A 23,364-nucleotide genomic window follows, 5' to 3' on the forward strand; every position below is an offset into this window, starting at 1 on the left:
TACTGAATGATCTCACTTACATGTAGAATCTAAAACAGTCAAACTTATAAAAGCAGAGAATGGTGATTTCCAGGGCCTAGGAGGAGGGGAAAATGGGGACGAATGGTCAAAGGGTACAAAGTTTCAGTTATACAGGATGAATAAATTCTGGAGATCTGCTGTACAGCATAATGCCTTTGGCTAATAATACTGTATTGTATACTTAAAATTTTCTAAGAGGGTAGATCTTCAATTAAGTATTCTTACCACAAACCATAATAATAATGGTAATAATAATAATAAAGGAGGTGGAAGAAAACTTTTGGAGGTGCTGGGTTTGTAGCCTTGATGGTGGTGATGATTTCAAGTTATTTATTGAATATGTATAGCTTTTTCTACATCCAATCATACCTCAATAAAGTAGTTTAAAAATATCAACTAAGTGTGGAGCATGACAGTTTAAGGAAGGGAAGAATATATTTGAAGTTCCTATAATAGTCACTATAGAAATGTTAAATTTAAAAAAAAAAAAAAAGGTTTTTAAAATGACTGTTTTAGAGCTGTATATGTACCTAACACTTCAGATACATCTTTCCTAATACCTTTTAACATTCCATGACTTAAGATACTTTACAATAAACAATTATATTTCTAGTATGTCTGTATATAATCAGCCTACCAATTTTCTTTTTGGAACCATCTCAATGAGCCTGAGGAGAGATGACTCTCTAGATCTGCTTAAGTTCTTGACCACCTTCTTTCAGGGAGTTGGAGGTATCCTTGGAAGCTGACACCATGGTGGCTTGAAGCTTGCTTCTCATCTCACACTGCTGGCACACCATTCTCTCAGGGGTTCTGCTCAGACTTCCGTGTGACTCATCCATCCATTTCCCATATCTCCCACATCTTGTCAGTTGACAAATTCAGTTGATTGAATCTCTTCAATATCTCTCAAATTTACTTTTATTTCCATTACCACTGACCAGATCAGGCCCTTGTGACTTAAACTGGACTGTTATAAAACCTGTTAAATAATGTCTATATCGACAGGATTTTTCTTCTCTTTTCTATCCTACGGAGAGAAAAGGCCTGGTTTTGATTATTTCTGAAATCTAAGCACTTACTCCAGAGCATATAGGCCATAAATGTTTGTTAAATGAGGCCTGGTTATAGTGCCTCCTCTCTTCAAAACCTGGGATGGTTTCATGTTGCCCATGGGTTGAAACTCCTGTCAGCCTGGAGTCAATGCGCATCAGCCTTCCTTTACACCTTATTTCTCACACAGTTTAGTGATGTACCCTCTGGTGACTATTCACCTTGGGCTCTCACTGATTTTCCCATCTTCCCTTCTTTTAAATCTTCACTAGTCAAAGTCCTACCCATATTTTCACACCCTACTCCATTGTCATGTCTCTGAAGGCACCTCAGATTTTTCTCACATAATAAATTGGTCTTTCTTTCCTGCTGTCCCAATGACTAAATAATTCCATTATAGTACAGTCTGTCTTTAATTACAGCTCTTGAGTGGATAGGGTTTCTTTATAAGAGCCAATTTTGATTAGTTGGTAATGGCAGCCTATATCACTATATACTAAAAAAGGTTTCTGATGGTATACTTAGTTTTCTTTGGCACAGAAGGTCCCAGAACAGATCAGATGCCACCCATGATCATAGAAAAAGAGAGGAAATAAACTGCCTATGAGTAGTCAACTTTGTTTTTTACCCCCATGTGTGTATCTACTCAGCCAGATCGTATTTCCTTAAAGACATCTTTCTCTTTTCATTGCCTCTGTCACAATTTGTGTTCAATTTGGTTCTTAAACACTCTATTCCCTGATTTTAAAAGTTTACAATCTAAAGTGGCAAATATGACATTTGATATAGAATGTGATAACGGACAAGAAAGATATAAAAGCTAATAAAATGGCCCTGGAAGACTGTGTAGGAAGACAAGACATGGAGAGCAAGAGGGGAAAGGCAGGTATCTATTCAAAGGAAATGAAATCAGTATCTTGGAGAGAGATCTGTATTCCCATGTTCATTACAGTATTATTCACAATAGCCAAGATACAGAAACAACATAAATGTTTGTCATCGTGTGAATGGATAAAGAAAATGTGATAAACACACACACACACACACACACACACACACACACACACACACACACACGGAGGAAAATTATTCAGGCTTTAAAAAGCCAGTAAATAGAAGTCCAATGAAGCTATCTCTTAACTTGGTGTTAAATTCTAAAAGAGCAAAAGTGAGAAACCTAATATAACTAAAATTACCTTTGAAACTTCCTTAATTTGCCCATATAGTATAATATACATTTCAAAATATTATACCAGGTACTCTATAAATAATTAACTCTAAACTTCAAGACACACTGGAAAGAACAATGAAAACTACAAAATATACAGCAATATGAGCATTCAAACTTTTCTGCCTTTGAAGTACCTATCAAAATACTACAGGAGGATGCTAGAAAATGTCTCCTTTCCCATAGATTTTATTCTGAGAAAGTGGTAAATCTATCTATATTTAATATTTATTGATGGGCTTGTTTAGTTTGAAATTATGTATGTACAAGAGCCTAATGAAAGGCTTGGAATGTACTTGGAGCTTAACAGATGTTTGCTGGATTTGAATTTAAATCTTGCTTATTAGTTAGACCCATATACAAACTTTTTTGAAAAGTTGTTTAGAAGACCTTGATTGGCTTCCTGTCTTTCGAAGTTGGCATCTTCTGTGTGGCACAGTGAACAGCTCTCAGTCTTGCCATTTACAGTAGTTTCAAGACACCCTACCCTGGTTCTGGAAATGCGTATTAAAGGGAGATAACATTTTTGCCCTCCAAACTTGAAAAATAACATCCCATGCTGACTAGCATCTGGGAAATAGGCAGTCTTGTATACTTTCAATAGTAGTATGAACTATTTAAACTTTTTTACGGAAAAATTCATCCTGTGAGTGAAATAAAAGCACAAGTCCTTGTAGTGGCAACTACTGAAACCAGCTCCTAATCAATAGAGAAATCATGGTACTCCCACACTATGTAAAATGATATACCTAAAAAAAACAGAATAAAAAACCTAAATATATCTGTATATGGGGATTAGCAAAGCACCCATGACTTTTTTAAGTTAAATAAATTGTGAAATAATAGACAAAAATATAATACTGTCTTTGTTAAAATAAAAACAAAAACTGAAAACTCAGTCAAAGAAAAATAAACCCATATGTGTATGTGTTTGTATAAACCCTTCAAAAGTGTGGAAGGGTGTACTCTAAATTATTACAATCGGTAACCCCAAGGAGGTGGGCAAATGGATGTTTGAGGGAAGACCAACACAATCATTTCACCTTTGTTCCTCTGTTGTTTGAAGGCATGATTCAAAGTAGTGGTGTTAAGAATTAAAAGAAAAAGACAACTGGGAGATGTAATGGGGGTGGAAATGGAGTGGGTGGGATTTGGCAACTTTCTGAACGCGGTAGAGAGGGAAATGAAGAAGTCAAGGAGACTCTGTTGATTTCCAGCCTGAGCCACTGTGCGAATAGTGCTGTCATACATAGGAACATGGATACCATGAGAAGAAGTGGAATATTTTTTATTGTTACCAGAGGAGAGATGAGGACTTGTCAAAGATGTGCTGCTTCTTATTTTAAATGATAATTTCTCCTGTAGGAAAGCTTTCTTCTTGGTCTTGAAACATTAAAAAAAAAAGCTGCTTTATAGTATTGCATATGAAATATAGAACTTGAAGAGCCAGACTGGTGTCTAAAATTTTACCTTATCCATGCATATTATTCCAAAACAAAAGAATTTTTCTTTTTGTATTAGAAGAAAAATTATAGGAATTTAAAATCATTTCAAATGTGTAAAAAAAAGTAAGTTTTCCTATTGTATTCAAAGTGGCATGAAGTATAAAATATGACCAATCAATTTTTACTGTTTCTTTTGTGTTGTTTCAATATAGCTATTCCTCTTACAAGTGTTTATTTTACTTAATGCCTGTAAATTAATAGTATATTGTTACTGAAGTTATTCTCTATGGGTAGCCTTGCAGAAATTTTTAGTTCTAGAAATAGCTTGTGCACTTGAACTTCTATTCCATAGCAAGCAGCATTAGAAATTTAGCCCCCCTGAGAACTTATTTCTTGCAAATACTGTCAAAATGCTAGGTGAATTTATTTCTGTATAATTATATCATATTTTATGTTGGAATTGAAAAAAAAGGTGTGTAATCCATCAGTATGACCCTTTTGCACAGATAAATGAGTCAACACAGTTGCCTGAATAGATCATTTTCATTTTCAGCTCACTTGTATGGAAATCAACTGCTCTTGCATACCTTTATTCTCCATTCATCACTGATTGTATTTTTATCTCAGACACTATTCCTATGTTAGTCTTCCTTGGTTGAATTATGTGGGGCTTTCCATGGGGAATGTTTTCCTGTTATATTTGTTATCTATAATCTGAGTTAAAACAAGAATTCCTGTAAGTGTCATGTTTTTATTTTGATCTAAATAATTTCATGAATTTAAAAACCTTCACAGAACTGGGTGACTATGACATGTGAATGCACAAGATGATTTATTTGATTGACTAATTTTAACAATTTGAGTGAAGCTGCATATGGTCCCCCACTGAAGGAAATAGGAAACATTAAATTTAATATTTTGCATAATTCTTGTTTTTCAGAAAATAAATACTGCTGGAACCAGTAATGCAGATGTCCCCTTGGCTGATCCCGGAATGTACCAATTGGACATTACCTTAAGAAGGGGTCAAAGTTTAGCTGCCCGAGATCGAGGAGGTAAGAACATAAGAACAACATCACCTGGAAACTTATCCTAAATTTTTGACAGATTCTGTTTTCCTTATGGTTGCTTAAGTTAAAAAAATCAACTATAATTTTATAATTTTCAGAAGGTTGTGTTCAACAATATGGCTTGAAGCTTTATTTGACTCCTGTGACCATGGAGCAAGAGGTTACGATACAAATCAAAAACTCCTACACTGGCCCTGACCCAGACAGCATGGTTCCTACCAAATTGCTGACAAATTAGACTCTTCCTTATATGTTATCAGTGACATAATTGGTTAGTAGATGAAGCACATATTTGGAGCCATATCAGAAGTCAACTTTTGGCAGACCTGAAATTGTTGTTGCTGCATAGATTTGCGTAGCTGCATCTGCTAAAAACTGCTGAATCCAGAACTAAAATTTCACCAAAACTTTGGAGATTCCCACAGGTGATTTTCTGAGGCTTCGTTGGACCTGACAATAATCTCATAGTAGGTCTTTGTAGGCCACAATGAAAGAACAGAAAAGGAAAATTGTCTTTAGTTTCTGGATTCCAAATCTCAAGGCAGTCTCCTGGGGAACTAGCTTGGGCTACATTAGGGATTCCTTGAACCCAGATTAAAGGCAGCACCAGGGATGGACCCTAACTACACTTGGATCATCCTTTTCATATTTTGAAATACCAGCCATTCAAAATGTGGAGACCTGAGTGCCCTGAGGACTCACAATTCCAAAGGAAGCTGAATTTAAGTTTAACTCCTCCAATAAGGAAGGAGGCTCCTCCAGTAAGCCTCTAACAGGCGTCAGACAACCTGAAGAAGTTTCCTGGCATCATGCAGTGTTGTTTTCTCTTCCCACCCTATTTGACGTACACACTTAGGATGTGGAAGGAACCAAATTAGGACAATAGCTTATAATATCTACATCCCGTCTCTATAAGAACAAAATAGAGAAAATAATTTAGTATAATAATGGGCTTTTTAAGACCAGAAACTATATAACTAATCGATTTGATTTTTGAATAAAAACTAGTAAATATCAGAACATTCTTAAGGAATGAAGGTGTATTGGAAATATAGAATTTTAATACATTTAATTTTCAAAATTAACCATCCAGTTAAGTAGCTGAGGACACATTTTTATTGAATATAACTGCTTGTCTCAAAAGCAGTTACAATTAGATTAGAGAAAGAAAATAATGCTATTAACATAGTATTATTTTGTCGTATATATTTATGCAACTTGTTTTCAGAATATTGTTTGAACTTTTCATCTCCAGAATCTTCGTTCATAACATAATTGGCACTGAGTTAGGTTCAGCAGTCAGAACTGGCCATCATTCTTCTTACTGCAATGCTACTACCTCTTGCTAGGTTTTATCGTCTCTGCTTTAAGCAGTCTAATGAACTAGAAACACATGATCTTAATTACATTACATTGCATCATTTGATTTAATATAGAATTGAATCAGTCATCAGGAGATCAAATTTTTAGTTCTAGTTATGCACTCCCAACAATATTAAATACGTATGTAAATAATTATTTAATACAACATTGTTTGTAACTATAAAATGCCCATAAATAGGAGAGGTGGTTAAATAAACCATGGTACATCCACATGATCAAATACTATGCAGCTATAAAGTAAAGAATAAGGAAATTATCTAGGAATTGATATGAAAAGAGTTGCAGGATATATTATTAAGTGACAAAGCAAAATATGAAAGATTACTGATAGTATGGAATATAAGAAAGGAGGGAGTATAAGAAATTACGCATTATCTGGTCATTTGTTCAAAAAGAAATATCAGAAGTAAAATCCAGAAGCTAATGAGATTGGTAACATACATAATATGGGTAAGGACAGGTGTTAAGAATGAGGGATGGGAATGGGATAAAAATGGTGAGGAGGAAGTTACTGTTCTTTGAGTAAACCTTGTTATTATGGCAGTATTTCAGATCCAGTTAACTAGATAAATAAGTAAGTATCTATTAGGATGTGGGAGGAACCCAAAATTAATTGTAACTATAATCATACCTTACGGGGATGAGGAATAAAACAACTAATCTAAGTGATCATGTAAAACAGTGTTTGGATTATACACCATAAAATTCAAGACAAAAAACACTATCCATGATCTACCTTAGAGCATGACTGCCAATTCTGAAACTACTTAATGTGTGTAATAGGACTGAACAAGTAAGTAAATGTATTATACATAATGAGAGCCAGGTTTTCCACTGTTGGAAAAAGAAGTTATAAAAATAGAACAAGAGAAAGATGGAATGAACCTTCTGGTGTTAGAAAGGCATCAGTATGAACTAATGGTTTTAATATGTAAATGGTTTCTAATAGAGATTAAAATGGATAGAAGTTGTGTGTGTGTGTGTGTGTGTGTGTGTGTGTGTGTGTGTGTGTGTTGTGTTGTGTGTGTGTTTCCTACATCTGTTTGCTGACAGGGCCTAGAAGCAATTCCAAATGTGTAATGGCAGACAAGCAATCGACATACCATTGGGTCCAGATTTTGGTTTCTAAATACAGTTTCCCTAATAAAAGTAAGCAGGGCTCCTACAGAAATGGTTGATTGCAGATCCGGGGCAAGGAAAGTACAAGATGAGCATGGAATATTTTGCAGTCCCAGACAGTAAGGAAGTAATAAAATATTGATGGCATGATGTCAAAACAACAGAAGCCAACTTAAAAGAGCAGCTCCTAGTAATCAAAACTTGGACAATTTCAGCAACAAAATGAATGATGGTAATAATGAATTCTAACCCATCAAATGATATAATATCAATATCTATGAATTCATGCTGTAAGTAAATAACTGAATACATAAAGAAGCAGGGGAGCAGGTACAGCTTTTCCTTATGGCATAATTCCAACAAACAACTGTAGAAGGGAAAATAGGAATAGAAAATTGCGTTTTAACAAACACCACAGTAACATGTTGCAGGCAAAAATCAATAGATGCCACAATTATATGTGCGAAATTATGATGAGAAATAGGATATTTGCATCATTTCAAGGTATTTCCCAACAATAGACATATGAGTTACAAAGGAAGAATAGTAACTTTCCAGTGGAGAAACTTGGAAGACACCACCTAACCCAAGTGGATTGAGACAGACACGGACTCCCTGGTATGATGCATTGACAAAGTCTCATCCCTACTGTAACACTCTTGTTAACAATGCATAACGTCAATGTGATTGTGAGAAAACATAAGGCAAACTCTGGCAATATATGATGCTAGTTACCTGAACAGAGTAGCAGCTACCCTTTGGACAGGGTGCACACAGTCTTACCCCACCGTTCCGTGTCTCCACAGATCTCAGCATGGATGGCACTGTACACACACTGTCTTTCTTATAGTTGCAAATTATTCTGTATGGTTGTCTCTGCCAAAAATAGGAAGTTTTTCAAGGTAGAACAAGAGGACCATGTTCTTAAGAAAAACAGGGAAGAAAAGACTTTGTGGAGGTGAAGAATATCCCAAAGTGTTTAAAATGCGAACTCCAATCCAGCTTCACTGTTTTACTTACTTGGCCTGGCATTTATGAGGTTTTTATTGACTACATGTGAGAAGAGATATTTAAACAAAGGAAACAACCTGAGTTAAGTATTGGATTGATTAAAATTTATCTTAGACACACCTGTGAATGACAGGTGTGTTAAGCATGTGATTGGATAGGTCATATTGGGTCACTTTAAACTTGTGAATTTTATACAGATAATTTATACATACAGGACAGTTAGATGGAGATAGTTTGAAGTGAGAAAACAAGCGAAGAAACACTGTAGGTATGTGGGAACCTAGTAGTCTTGAGGGCCTCATCTGGAATTATGGATGTGGAAATGGAGAAGGAAAGGAAAATGTGAGAGGCCCTCCAGAGGAAGTCTGCTAGCACCTGAGGTCAAATGGCTGAGGGAGTTCAGAAAAACCTTTGAGATTTAAGGATGATCGTACCTGCGAGCCATGTGGATTTTGGAAAAAGGTGAATGTCAGCAAAAATATTTGCATAACTATTAGAACTAACAGAAATTGTACTCTTATCATTTATTGCATTGATGCCCTTACCAACTGCCCATCAAAACCAAAATACCTGTGCCCCCTCTGTTACATATCACCCATGCACAGAATAGTAGAATGGGAAAACTCACTTCACTGTCAGCAACGCCACTAGAATATTGTTTGAACTTTTCATCTCCAGAATCTTCGTTCATAACATAATTGGCACTGAGTTAGGCTCAGCAGTCAGAACTGGCCATCATTCTTCTTACTGCAATGCTACTGCCTCTTGCTAGGTTTTATCGTCTCTGCTTTAAGCAGTCTAATGAACTAGAAACACATGATCTTGAAGAGTCAGACAGACATAATTTCAAAACCAAGCTCAACATTTTATTAGCTCTGTGATTTTGAGTGATATGTGTAATCTCTCTGCTGAAGTTGTATGGGTCCAGAGTTAGCAAACAAAAATACAGGATGCCTCATTAAGTTTGAATTTCAGATAAGCAACACATTATCTTTTAGTAGAAATGCATCGCATCTAATCCACAATATAATGAATATAGATAATAATATCATACCATACGTAATGTGGTAAGTATTGCTATAATGGCAACATATGACAATTTATAAATGTATCAGAGTAACAGGCTGAACACCTCAAACTTACACAATATTACATGTCAATTTATTCAATAAAAAATTAATAAAAATTTGTTAAATTCATCTCACACTACTTGGGACATACTTTACTAAAATGTTGCATATTGTTTATCTGAAATTTCAGTTTTAACTGAATTCCTTATTTTAGCTGGCAGCCTTGTGACAATCATCATGTCTAGTTATTATTAGAACAATGCTATTTATATTTTGATTGGACTGGGTTTTTCGGGACCGAATTATAAGCTAGCACATTTGAATGTAATGTCTTGACAGGATTATATGTATTGTTAGAAAAGGGAGAGAGAGTAATCTGTGTACTTAAGTCTGGTGCTAGCAATTCTCTCCAATGTTATTTCTTGTGATTTGTACCATGGCAGAGGTGTTAATTTTCTAGGGCTGATTTTACAAATTAGCACAAACTTGGTGGCTTAAAACAACAGAGATTTATTACCTCTCAGCTCTGGAGTCCAGGAGTCAAATAGTCAAGAGCAATACTCCCTCCAGAGGCTCTCGGGAAGAATTCTTCCCTGCTTCCTCTAGTTTCTGTTGACTCCAGGGATCCCATGCGCTGTGGTAGCGTCACTCTGATCTCAGCTTCCATCCTTACATGGTACCCCCCTGTGTCTCTAAGTCTCAAATCCCTCCCTGCTTTCTCTCTCATAAGGACTGTCATTGGATTTAGGGCCTAACCTAAATCCAGGATGATCTCATCTGAAGACTAGTACCTTCAGTACATCTACAAAGCCCCTATTTCCAAATAAGGTCACCTTTACAAGTATTGGGGTTAGGACTGAGACATATCTCTGGGAGAACCCAAGTCAACCCACGATAGAGGACAACTGATTCTCTTCAAATATTATGAACAAATTTAAATACTCAAAAAAGTGGGGCGGTGCACCTGGGTGGCTCAGTCAGTTAATTGTCAGACTTCGGCTCAGGTCATGATCTCACGGTTCTTGGGCCCGAGCCCCACATTGGGCTCCGTGCTGCCAGCTTGGAGACTGCCTAAGATTCTCTCTTCCTCTCTGCGCCTCACCACTCATGCTTTCTCTCTCTCTCAAAAATAAGTAAATAAACTTAAAAAATAAATAAAAATTTAAGAATTAAAAAAAGGTTTAAAAAGTGATCCATGTTTTACTGTCAGCCAAAGAAGGTCTTAGAACTAAAGTAAACTATGGCATATAACAAATTCAATGAGGCATTAGATCATCTGCGAAAAAAAAAAAAAAGTGATCCATGGAAACTTGTTTATTGTGATTGTATTTATAACAATATTAGAAATCCCTGCACTGAGTAGAGTTCGAGAAATCCAGTCCCTCCACTCTGTGAGTCTGATGTGTCACTGCCAAAGGAAAGTTTCCAAGTCTTGTGAGAACAGTGTTTTCAGGTTGGATTAAAGATTACAGAAACCTGGGGGATGGGAAAGGCTTTAGAAGGTTTCCCCCTGCAAGCTTCATTTTTCTCACAGCTTAGTGAAAGCTCACTCATTGAGAACTGATATCAGTTATAAGATAGCCAGATCTGAGAAAATGAATTGGAAAGCATTTTTTCCCAAAATAATTCAATTTGACAAAAACGAAACATTTTTCATTTTTATAGTATATAAGTATAAATAAGCTTTTTTCAAGTTGGAGGGCCTGTCAGCAATTTTGCCATTAAATGTCATTTCTGACAACTTTTAAAGACAGTGATTGTCTGAGTGCATAAGGCATGGTCACATTTCTGGTGTGAATTATGCATCAGGCATGACGGTTGGTGTTCACATATATTTCCCTCATCTTCACAGGATTGGCTATAAGGGTCGCTGCCATCTCAACACCTTCACTTCCCTTTTGGTGTTCAGGATCCTCTCTGGTTCTGACGCTGAGGAATTTCCTCTCTGGTAGATGGCCATATATCCTGGTTTGCCTGAGGGAAGCTCTTTTTTTTTTTTTTTTTTAACTGGCATAATTGTTAATAGTGCTTCGTTTCAGTCTCAAAAGCATCCCAATGTCAGAGATACACTGTATATAGTGATGGTTCCTAGAATAAGTTCTAGTCCTGTTAAAGTTGGTCAGAAAATTAAGCTGTGTGAATGTTCCTTTTTTCCCAGAAGGAGAATGCAGCTTGTATCATCAGAGGAAGGTTTATCTCTGAGCAGGTTGGAGATACTTTTTTCTTGGCAACTCCTTCTTTACATTTACAACAGTTGATGAGCTATTTTGATCAAGAAAATGTCTGTCAGGTTGCATTGTTTGTGCGAAGATTGTGAATTGAATGTGTTGTCAGTCAATTGTTTTTTCACATTTCTTACAAGTGGTGGAATCCAGTAGAGCCTGTTTTACCCAATACAAACACAATCATATACATACATGTTAAATGTCATTCCTTTTACTAGTTTCCTACCATTGAGAAATTTTTTTAAAAATCACAGGGACTTAGAGTTTTAATAATAGCTATTTCACATAGTCTATCATCTTTCTTTTATTGTTATTTTTTTTTTTTGAGAGAGAGATACAGAGCATGAGTGGAGGAAGGACAGAGAGAGACACAGAATCCGAAGCAGACTCCAGGCTCTGAGCTGTCAGCACAGAGCCCAACATAGGGCTCAAACCCACGAACCATGAGATCATGACCTGAGCTGAAGTCAGATGCTCAACTGACTGAGCCCCCCCTAAGGCCCCCCCCACAATGTATGATCTTAAATTAAGCCTAATATATATATATACACACATATATATATATGTACACAGACATATGCATATGTACATATATATCTATAAGCTTCTGCAGAATACATACATTCTGTTCTGTTTTTCCTATCTTATTCTCATAGGTGCAAAAAACATCACTCACTGACACACAAAGATTCCCCTGCTACATGTTAATATAACTAAAGTCATACAATTACTAAACACTGGTAATGAAATTCTACCTGAGATTTTGTTAATGACTCCAGGACTGCACCATTGTTCTGGAAAGCTTTTTTGTACTGGTCTTAACACTTCACTTATTCTGAGCCAGAGCAAAGGGTTCAGTGACCCTTCTCCAGGCTGTCTGCAGCACTACATACACGAGGGTGTTCCTTTCTTCAAAATTCCCAAGAAGTGACATTCTTGACTACATGAAAATCTGAAACTCTTTAAGCCACACAGCAACTACTACACCAGTCTCCTGAAGGGACTCGGAAGATGATGGTCCATAGATGAAATGTGGTCACATCACACCTAGCTAAATAATACTAACTTTCAAATGTGCTGTTTCTTATATTGTTATGGGTTCAGATTTACTTTACTTAATTGTATTTATATATATATTTATTTAAAGTTTATTTATTTATTTTGAAAGAGAAAGAGTGCACAAGGGGGAAGGTCAGAGAGAAAGGGAGAGAGAGAATCCCAAGCAGGCTCTGTGCTTTCAGTGCAGAGCCTGTCACGGGGCTCAGATTCACAAACTATTGAATTATTGACCTGAGCCGAAACCAAGAGTCAGACGCTTAACCAACTGAGCCACCCATGTGTCCCAGCTTAATTATACAGTAAAACCTTAGTTTGTGAGCATAATTTGTTCTGGAAGCATGCTTGTAATCCAAAGTACTTGTATATCAAAGCGAATTTCCCCATAAGAAATAATGGAAACTCAGATGATTTGTTCCACAACCCAAAAATAATCATATAAAAATGATTACAATACTGTAATATAATACAAGATATTAAAGAAAATGCAAAATATAAAGAAGGATAAACAAATGAACTGGCACTAACCTTTGAAAATCTTCGTGGCTGGTGTGAGGGAGACGAGAGAGGAGGGTTATTGTGTAGGACGACTTTCACTGTCACTAATGGAATCACTGCTATCTATTGGCTCAGGGAAATCTTTTTTGTTTCACACACCTTTAACAAGGAACCTATCCAATGACCTAGAATGAAGCAAAGCATCCCTAAACTTACTCTTGTATGGAAAAGCAAAGGACTGCCCATAGGTGCTTTGAAGTAACAAAAAATATGCTAGTGCCAGTTGTGGGCACCTTCCAGTGTTCTGAAAAATGACTGATTTCTGTCATACACCATGATCTGAGGCCAAGCATCTGAGCATGGGAGATGATCACCCACAATTCCACAGTGAGAGAGAGAGAGAGAGAGAGAGAAGAACCATTGGCTCAGTTGTGATCATGTGACATTTGACTTCACCTACTTCTCATTTATCAAGTTCAAATTTATTAGAAATGTTTGCAGAACATTTGATGATTTGTTCTTGCAGAACACTCACAGAACAAGTTACTCACAATACAGGGTTTTGCTGTAGTTAGATAAGAAGGACCAACTTTTATTGAATCTTTGCAAAAACTGCAGTGCCATGAAAAGTAAAAGGACCCAGGAAAGGCACTGTGTATAATATCTGACATTGTTCTCAGTAGTTTATCAACAAGGCCAATTAATATGCATCGTATTTCCTTCAGGATCTGCATAGACTTTGCCAATGGTGGATTTTTTGGAAATGTGATTTGATTTGTTATAGATGATTTGATTTAGAATAAGTATAATTTAATTCAGCATCTGTTAACAAAGGATGATTTTAAGCTTAACTCATTTTAAAAGTACATCTCTGAGCTCCATTTATTAGACATTGTCCTTAATTCTCTGGAGGTTAATTAGCTTATATTTATAGTTTACCATATTTAAACTTCTCGAAGAATATGTTCCTTCTTGGTATAAACATAAAGGAAATTTTATGTGTTCCTGAATTTTGATGTATCTTGCCCATGGAAAGAAATATTCTCAGGAATTTAGTAGGATTCACATTCCCTGAAATTGGATCATATGAAGTATACAAAATTATCCTTTTTGAAAATTTTGAAATGTCAATTGGCACAGTACCCCAATTAAGAATGAGCTTATATTTTTGGTACAACTGTTTGGTATAGCCAAACCCTACAAGGTTATAGCCCTGTTGATTAAGATTATTTTAAGAGAGGGCATTCGTTCTAATTAGCACTAATTTAATCTTCTAAACTTTGGGTTGAGAGGAGCAGACTAAAGGGGCTTTATCATGTGTTTATTATAAAATAAACGATTAAACAAATACCAATATTTAAAGCAGTGACAGCAATATTCTTCAGTGACAGCAGATGGCCACATGGAACTCCTCAAATACAAAACCAAGACCACAGAATTTCTCATATCTGAATCATTCTTTGGAAACCTGTGAAACCATTCTGGCCTTCCCTTCATGGAACCCCTGAGATGTCCTAGGTCCCAAACTATCCCTCCAGTCTCACTCAGGCCTTCAAGCCTATTTCACTTCTCCTAGGTCTCATGCTAGATGGCAAGATGCCATAGAACCACAGAACCAGAGTCCTTTCAAATGGCCCTTGGACTTTGATAGGAGAGAGCTCTGAACATGGGCTGGAATCACCACGTCTCTGAAAAGCCTAATAGTTTATCAGTCATAGCTGCCCTTAAAGAGCAAGGTCAAGGAAACACAAAGAATCCTGAGCGTTCTTGTGTTGTTACTTGATCTACACCTGATGTCTGCTGACTTTGATGTTCCTATGAGACCGACTATCTCTGTGGTGTAGAGACTGCTTTTAGGCAACCAACTTGAGCATTGGAAACCTGAGTACGGTAGAAGGACCCACAGTGGCCACCAGGCTGACTACAAACCCGCCCATTAGGCAACCCACTTCAAAATATCCATAAACCCCGCCTGACCAATGGGTTACTTAAAGCTGGACACAGGTACCAAAAAAGGAGAATTCCATATGTTCCCATATCTCCTCATCTTCCCCCTTAACTACGGCCTCCCACCTCTGCCTTCCCACAGTCTCTCCTTTGCTGTCCTGACCACTACCCCCTTGCAGTGTATTCAGTAAACTTCTATCTCCTTTGTTCTTCCTTGGGTGAATTCTTTTACCACACACTCGCTGGCCTCCACCCGACCAGGTTGCCTCACATGTGGGTCCTCCAAAAATTGTGAAAAGAAAATATTTCATTCAATTTAGTTATGAATATGTAACAGAAATGTATCACAGGGGCACCTGGGTGGCTCAGTCTATTAAGCATCCAGCTCTTGACTTGGGCTTAGTTCATGATCTCACACTTTGTGGTTTGAGCCCCACATCAGGCTCTGTGCTGGCATTGTGGGGCCTGCTTGGGATTCTCTCTCTCTCTCTCTCTCTCTCTCTCTCTCTCTCTGTGCCCCTCCTCCACTACTGTGCATATGTGTGCTCTCTCTCTCTCTCAAAATAAATGAACTTAAAAAAATGTATCATATTTCTTTTGCAAGTAAAAAGGCTCCTTCTAGACTATATCAAAGATTCACTCCTAAGAAAATTTTATTGGCAAGTTTTTAGTTTTCTATCTTTATATTATTCTAAAAGCAAACACCAGATTTCTAGATCAAAGATCAGACATTATTACTCATCGTATTGGTTTCCCAAGCTTCACTCTCTCCCTTCAGAGAGATGGCAGTGAGAACATTTGTCGGCTGCGTATACAGGGGGTCTGTACTGTGGAGAAGAACCCAAAATTATGCAACTGGGGAGCTTTATAAAAACAACTGTGCAGCATCCCCTCCTCCGATCTTAGGAGAGAAAAAGACCTTATCTTTCTGAAGTGAACAGATTCTCTCTTGAGATAAGAGAAGGACTCTTAGATCTTCACAACCATTTGAAATGTAAACTTATGGCTCTAAGCCTTTCAAGCTTCCAATGTGAAAAGAAAATGGTTCTGGGGAAAAGGAGACATTCTCTATCTTTATAGCTTGTACTGAATCTCTTCATTTATTATGTCCCTGTTGTTTACCTTTCTGTTAAGTGTGGATTTTTCCTATTGTCAATAGGTGTAGATGCTCTGTTATTATGGTCTAAAGTGAAATTATCTTTGTAGTTGAAGCATGACCACTTTAGCTCTCACAGATATCTGTAGTATGTAGACTGACAAGTGGTTTTAAATTTTAAAGGGTTACAATTTTGTAACAAGTGTACTGAGAGACATTGGCGACAAAATTGTATATTTAAGCTTTTCTAGATTTTCTAGTGTTTGGGGAACATACTAACCTATTGAAAAACGTTCTCAGAGAATAATTTCTAGTTAAATTTAGAAAAGAATTGAACAAAGCTCTCTTCTTTATTAAAGAAAATTTGAGTATAAATTATAAGAACAAAATAAATTACTTTTCCAAAAAGTGTATTCAAGTTTAAAAGTTCTCAAGCTTCAGTCAATTATCTTAAATAACATCTCATTAGCAGTGTATCATAGAAGAAAAACACCATGTTTTTTAAGTGTGGGTAGGCACAAGCAGAGCATGACACAGATTTGAGCTTCTTTGGGAGATAATCCCAGAAGGCATTAGTAGGGGCAAGATTAACATAGGGAAAGGAAGGGAGTCAGCACAGGGTGAGTGAAAAATCAGGTTAGTTCTCGGACCTCTAAGACATGGTGTGGAATGCCCCTAGCAAGCCCTAATGCGTAACCAAGAAGACCGACTATTTGTTTACCAATTCCCATATGCCATTTGCTAAGGCTTGCTCTGAAGCGTGTACCACCGAGGCCTGGGCCATGCTTGTGCCAAGCACACTCCTGTGCAGAAAGTCACAGGTGCTTGAGGAAGGTATGGAGGTAGAAAGTCTTTGATGTGTAGGAAAACTGAGAGTGTAGTGGTTGGACAGTGGCAATCTGCTACAGCATACGATGGGCATCAGAGAGTCCAAGAGTGAGTCACAGAGTAACTAAGCATCATATGCAAATGGAATAATAAAGGCATCTGCCTCCTGGGCATGTTCTACAGGTTAAATGGGATTCTACACATAATGTTTTAGAGGAAGACACAAAGTAAGCCCTCTGATCATCTACAAGGCATAACCCAGAGATATTGTGGTTTTAGTTTCACTGCAGTAAAGTGAATATCACAATAAATAGAGTCAAAGGGAGCTTTTGCTTTCCCGGTGCATTTAAAAGTTATGTTTACATTACACTTCAGTCCGTTAAGTGTGCAATAGCATTATGTCTGAACAAACAATGTATACACCTTAATTTAAAAACATTTTATTATTTAAAAAAAGGCTAACCATCGTCTGAGTTTTCAGCTAGTTGCCATCTTTTTGCTGGTGAGGGTCTTGCCTCCATCCACGTTGATGTTTGCTGACTGACCAGCGTGGTAGTTGCTGAGGATAGGGGTGGTTGTGGTAATTTCTTAAAATAAGACAGCAGCAATGTTTGCCACATTGATTGACTCTTCCTTTCACTATTTCTCTGTTGCATGTGATGCTGTTTGATAGCATTTTATTCATGGTAGAACATCTTTCAAAATTGGAATCAATCCTCTCAAACTATGCAGCTGTTTCATCAACTAAGTTGTCATATTCTAAATCCTTTGTTGTCATATCTGCAGTCTTCACAGCATCTTCACCAGGAATAGATTCCATCTCAAGAAACCACTTTCTTTGCTCATCCTTAAGAAGAAACAACTCCTCATCTGTTAAAGTTTTGTCATGAGCAACAATTCAGTTCCATCTTCAGGCTCCACTTCTAATTCTCATTCTCTGGCTTTTCCCACCACATCTGTAGTTATTTTCTTCTCTGAAGTCTTGAATCCCTTAAAGTCATCCATGAGGATTGAAATCAACTTCTTCCAAATTCCTATTCATGTTGAGTTTTAACCCCTTCCTATGAATCACAGATGTTTTTTTTTCAATATATGAAATTTATTGTCAAATTGGTTTCCATACAACACCCAGTGCTCATCCCAAAAGGTGCCCTCCTCAACCCATCGCCCACCCTCCCCTCCCTCCCACCCCTCATCAACCCTCAGTTTGTTCTCAGTTTTTAAGAGTCTCTTATGCTTTGGCTCTCTCCCACTCTAACCTCTTTTTTTTTTTTTCTCCTTCCCCTCCCCCATGGGTTTCTGTTAAGTTTCTCAGGATCCACATAAGAGTGAACACATATGGTATCTGTCTTTCTCTGTATGGCTTATTTCACTTAGCATCACACTCTCCAGTTCCATCCACGTTGCTACAAAGGGCCATATTTCATTTTTCTCATTGCCACGTAGTACTCCATTGTGTATATAAACCACCATTTCTTTATCCATTCATCAGTTGATGGACATTTAGGCTCTTTCCATAATTTGGCTATTGTTGAGAGTGCTGCTATAAACATTGGGGTACAAGTGCCCCTATGCATCACTACTCCTGTATCCCTTGGGTAAATTCCTAGCAGTGCTATTGCTGGGTCATAGGGTAGGTCTATTTTTAATTTTCTGAGGAACCTTCACACTGTTTTCCAGAGTAGCTGCACCAGTTTGCATTCCCACCAACAGTGCAAGACGGTTCCCGTTCCTCCACATCTTCTCCAGCATCTATAGTCTCCTGATTTGTTCATTTTGGCCACTCTGACTGGCGTGAGGTGATATCTGAGTGTGGTTTTGATTTGTATTTCCCTGACAAGGAGCGACATTGAGCATCTTTTCATGTGCCTGTTGGCCATCCGGATGTCTTCTTTAGAGAAGTGTCTATTCATGTTTTCTGCCCATTTCTTCACTGGGTTATTTGTTTTTTGGGTGTGGAGTTTGTTGAGCTCTTTATAGATTTTGGTTACTAGCCCTTTGTCCGATATGTCATTTGCAAATATCTTTTCCCATTCCGTTGGTTGCCTTTTAGTTTTGTTGGTTGTTTCCTTTGCTGTGCAGAAGCTTTTTATCTTCATAAGGTCCCAGTAGTTTATTTTTGCTTTTAATTCCCTTGCATTTGGGGATGTGTCGAGTAAGAGATTGCTACAGCTGAGGTCAGAGAGGTCTTTTCCTGCTTTCTCCTCTAGGGTTTTGATGGTTTCCTGTCTCACATTCAGGTCCTTTATCCATTTTGAGTTTATCTTTGTGAATGGTGTGAGAAAGTGGTCTAGTTTCAACCTTCTGCATGTTGCTGTCCAGTTCTCCCAGCACCATTTGTTAAAGAGACTGTCTTTTTTCCATTGGATGTTCTTTCCTGCTTTGTCAAAGATGAGTTGGCCATACGTTTGTGGGTCTAGTTCTGGGGTTTCTGTTCTATTCCATTGGTCTCTGTGTCTGTTTTTGTGCCAATACCATGCTGTCTTGATAATGACAGCTTTGTAGTAGAGGCTAAAGTCTGGGATTGTGATGCCTCCTGCTTTGGTCTTCTTCTTCAAAATTACTTTGGCTATTCGGGGCCTTTTGTGTTTCCATATGAATTTTAGGATTGCTTGTTCTAGTTTCGAGAAGAATGCTGGTGCAATTTTGATTGGGATTGCATTGAATGTGTAGATAGCTTTGGGTAGTATTGACATTTTGACAATATTTATTCTTCCAATCCATGAGCAGGGAATGTCTTTCCATTTCTTTATATCTTCTTCAATTACCTTCATAAGCTTTCTATAGTTTCAGCATACAGATCTTTTACATCTTTGGTTAGATTTATTCCTAGGTATTTTATGCTTCTGGGTGCAATTGTGAATGGGATCAGTTTCTTTATTTGTCTTTCTGTTGCTTCATTGTTAGTGTATAAGAATGCAACTGATTTCTATACATTGATTTTGTATCCTGCAACTTTGCCTAATTCATGTATCAGTTCTAGCAGACTTTTGGTGGAGTCTATCGGATTTTCCATGTATAATATCATGTCATCTGCAAAAAGTGAAAGCTTGACTTCATCTTTGCCAATTTTGATGCCTTTGATTTCCTTTTGTTGTCTGATTGCTGATGCAAGAACCTCCAACACTATGTTAAACAACAGCGGTGAGAGTGGGCATCCCTGTCGTGTTCCTGATCTCAGGGAAAAAGCTCTCAGTTTTTCCCTATTAAGGATGATGTTAGCTGTGGGCTTTTCATAAATGGCTTTTATGATGTTTAAGTATGTACCTTCTATCCCGACTTTCTCGAGGGTTTTTATTAAGAAAGGGTGCTGGATTTTGTCAAATGCCTTTTCTGCATCGATTGACAGGATCATATGGTTCTTATCTTTTCTTTTATTAATGTGATGTATCACGTTGATTGATTTGCGAATGTTGAACCAGCCCTGCATCCCAGGAATGAATCCCACTTGATCATGGTGAATAATTCTTTTTATATGCTGTTGAATTCGATTTGCTAGTATCTTATTGAGAATTTTTGCATCCATATTCATCAGGGATATTGGCCTGTAGTTCTCTTTCTTTACTGGGTGTCTGTCTGGTTTAGGAATCAAAGTAATACTGGCTTCATAGAATGAGTCTGGAAGTTTTCCTTCCCTTTCTATTTCTTGGAATAGCTTGAGAAGGATAGGCATTATTTCTGCTTTAATCATCTGGTAGAATTCCCCTGGGAAGCCATCTGGTCCTGGACTCTTATTTGTTGGGAGTTTTTTGATAACCGATTCAATTTCTTCGCTGGTTATGGGTCTGTTCAAGCTTTCTATTTCCTCCTGATTGAGTTTTGGAAGCTTGTGGGTGTTTAGGAATTTGTCCATTTCTTCCAGGTTGTCCAATTTATTGGCATATAATTTTTCATAGTATTCCCTGATAATTGTTTGTATCTCTGAGGGATTGGTTGTAATCATTCCATTTTCATTCATGATTTTATCTATTTGGGTCATCTCCCTTTTCTTTTTGAGAAGCCTGGCTAGAGGTTTGTCAATTTTGTTTATTTTTTCAAAAAACCAACTCTTGGTTTCGTTGATCTGCTCTACAGTTTTTTTAGATTCTATATTGTTTATTTCTGCTCTGATGTTTATTATTTCTCTTCTTCTGCTGGGTTTAGGCTGCCTTTGCTGTTCTGCTTCTATTTCCTTTAGGTGTGTTGTTAGATTTTGTATTTGGGATTTTCTTGTTTCTTGAGGTAGGCCTGGATTGCAATGTATTTTCCTCTCAGGACTGTCTTCGCTGCATCCCAAAGCGTTTGGATTGTTGTATTTTCATTTTCGTTTGTTTCCATATATTGTTTAATTTCTTTTCTAATTGCCTGGTTGACCCACTCATTCTTTAGTAGGGTGTTCTTTAACTTCCATGCTTTTGGAGGTTTTCCAGACTTTTTCCTGTGGTTGATTTCAAGCTTCATAGCATTGTGGTCTGAAAGTATGCATGGTATGATTTCAATTCTTGTATACTTACGAAGGGCTGTTTTGTGACCCAGTATCTGATCTATCTTGGAGAATGTTCCATGTGCACTCGAGAAGAAAGTATATTCTGTTGCTTTGGGATGCAGAGTTCTAAATATATCTGTCAAGTCCATCTGATCCAATGTATCATTCAGAGCCCTTGTTTCTTTATTGACCGTGTGTCTAGATGATCTGTCCATTTCTGTAAGTGGAGTGTTAAAGTCCCCTGCAATGACCACATTCTTATCAATAAGGTTGCTTATGTTTATGAGTAATTGTTTTATATATTTGGGGGCTCCGGTATTCGGCGCATAGACATTTATAATTGTTAGCTCTTCCTGATGGATAGACCCTGTAATTATTATATAATGCCCTTCTTCATCTCTCGTTACAGCCTTTAATTTAAAGTCTAGTTTGTCTGATATAAGTATGGCTACTCCAGCTTTCTTTTGGCTTCCAGTAGCATGATAAATAGTTCTCCATCCCCTCACTCTCAATCTAAAGGTGTCCTCATATCTAAAATGAGTCTCTTGTAGAAAGCAAATAGATGGGTCATGTTTGTTTATCCATTCTGATACCCTATGTCTTTTGGTTGGCACATTTAATCCATTTACATTCAGTGTTATTATAGAAAGATACGGGTTTAGAGTCATTGTGATGTCTGTATGCTTTATGCTTGTAGCGATGTCTCTGATACTTTGTCTCACAGGATCCCCCTTAGGATCTCTTGTAGGGCTGGTTTCGTGGTGACAAATTCCTTCAGTTTTTGTTTGTTTGGGAAGACCTTTATCTCTCCTCCTATTCTAAATGACAGACTTGCTGGATAAAGGATTCTCGGCTGCATATTTTTTTTTCTGTTCATCACATTGAGGATCTCGTGCCAATCCTTTCTGGCCTGCCAAGTTTCAGAAGAGAGATCAGTCACGAGTCTTATAGGTCTCCCTTTATATGTGAGGGCACGTTTATCCCTTGCTGCTTTCAGAATTTTCTCTTTATCCTTGTATTTTGCCAGTTTCACTATGATATGTCGTGCAGAAGATCGACTCAAGTTACGTCTGAAGGGAGTTCTCTGTGCCTCTTGGATTTCAATGCCTTTTTCCTTCCCCAGTTCAGGGAAGTTCTCAGCTATAATTTCTTCAAGTACCCCTTCAGCACCTTTCCCTCTCTCTTCCTCCTCTGGGATACCAATTATGCGTATATTATTTCTTTTTAGTGTATCACTTAGTTCTCTAATTTTCCCCTCATACTCCTGGATTTTTTTATCTCTCTTTTTCTCAGCTTCCTCTTTTTCCATAACTTTATCTTCTAGTTCACCTATTCTCTCCTCTGCCTCTTCAATCCGAGCCGTCATCGTTTCCATTTTATTTTGCATTTCATTTAAAGCGTTTTTCAGCTCCTCCTGACTGTTCCTTAGTCCCTTGATCTCTGTAGCAAGAGATTCTCTGCTGTCCTCTGTACTGTTTTCAAGCCCAGCGATTAATTTTATGACTATTATTCTAAATTCACTTTCGGTTATATTATTTAAGTCCTTTTTGATCAGTTCATTGGCTGTTGTTATTTCCTGGAGATTCTTTTGAGGGGAATTCTTCCATTTGGTCATTTTGGAGAGTCCCTGGAGTGGTGGGGACCTGCAGGGCACTTCCCCTGTGCTGTGATGTATAACTGGAGTTGGTGGGCGGAGCCACAGTCAGTCCTGATGTCTGCCCCCAGCCCACTGCTGGGGCCACAGTCAGACTGGTGTGTGCCTTCTCTTCCCCTCTCCTAGGGGCGGGATTCACTGTGGGGTGGCGTGTCCCGTCTGGGCTACTTGCACACTGCCAGGCTTGTGGTGCTG

General features: G+C 37.6%; 1 protein-coding gene across 27 annotated transcripts in view; it reads left to right on the forward strand.

Moving 5' to 3' along the window:
* MCTP1 (multiple C2 and transmembrane domain containing 1) overlaps window positions 1-23,364 on the forward strand; it is a 534,016-nt gene that overhangs the window by 236,745 nt on the left and 273,907 nt on the right. For all 27 annotated transcript variants that reach the window (XR_013556012.2, XM_078448001.2, XM_078447963.2 and 24 more), the window contains exon 2: window positions 4,688-4,802. Coding sequence is in view for 26 of the 27 variants with exons in the window: in XM_078448001.2 (XP_078304127.1) it covers window positions 4,688-4,802 (115 nt within the window). In the remaining variant the exon portion in view is untranslated. The remainder of the gene's footprint in view (window positions 1-4,687; window positions 4,803-23,364) is intronic.

The sequence above is a fragment of the Panthera onca genome, chromosome A1 (genome assembly GCF_046562875.1).
Source record: "Panthera onca isolate mPanOnc1 chromosome A1, mPanOnc1 haplotype 2, whole genome shotgun sequence".
In the NCBI taxonomy this organism is placed as follows: domain Eukaryota; kingdom Metazoa; phylum Chordata; class Mammalia; order Carnivora; family Felidae; genus Panthera; species Panthera onca.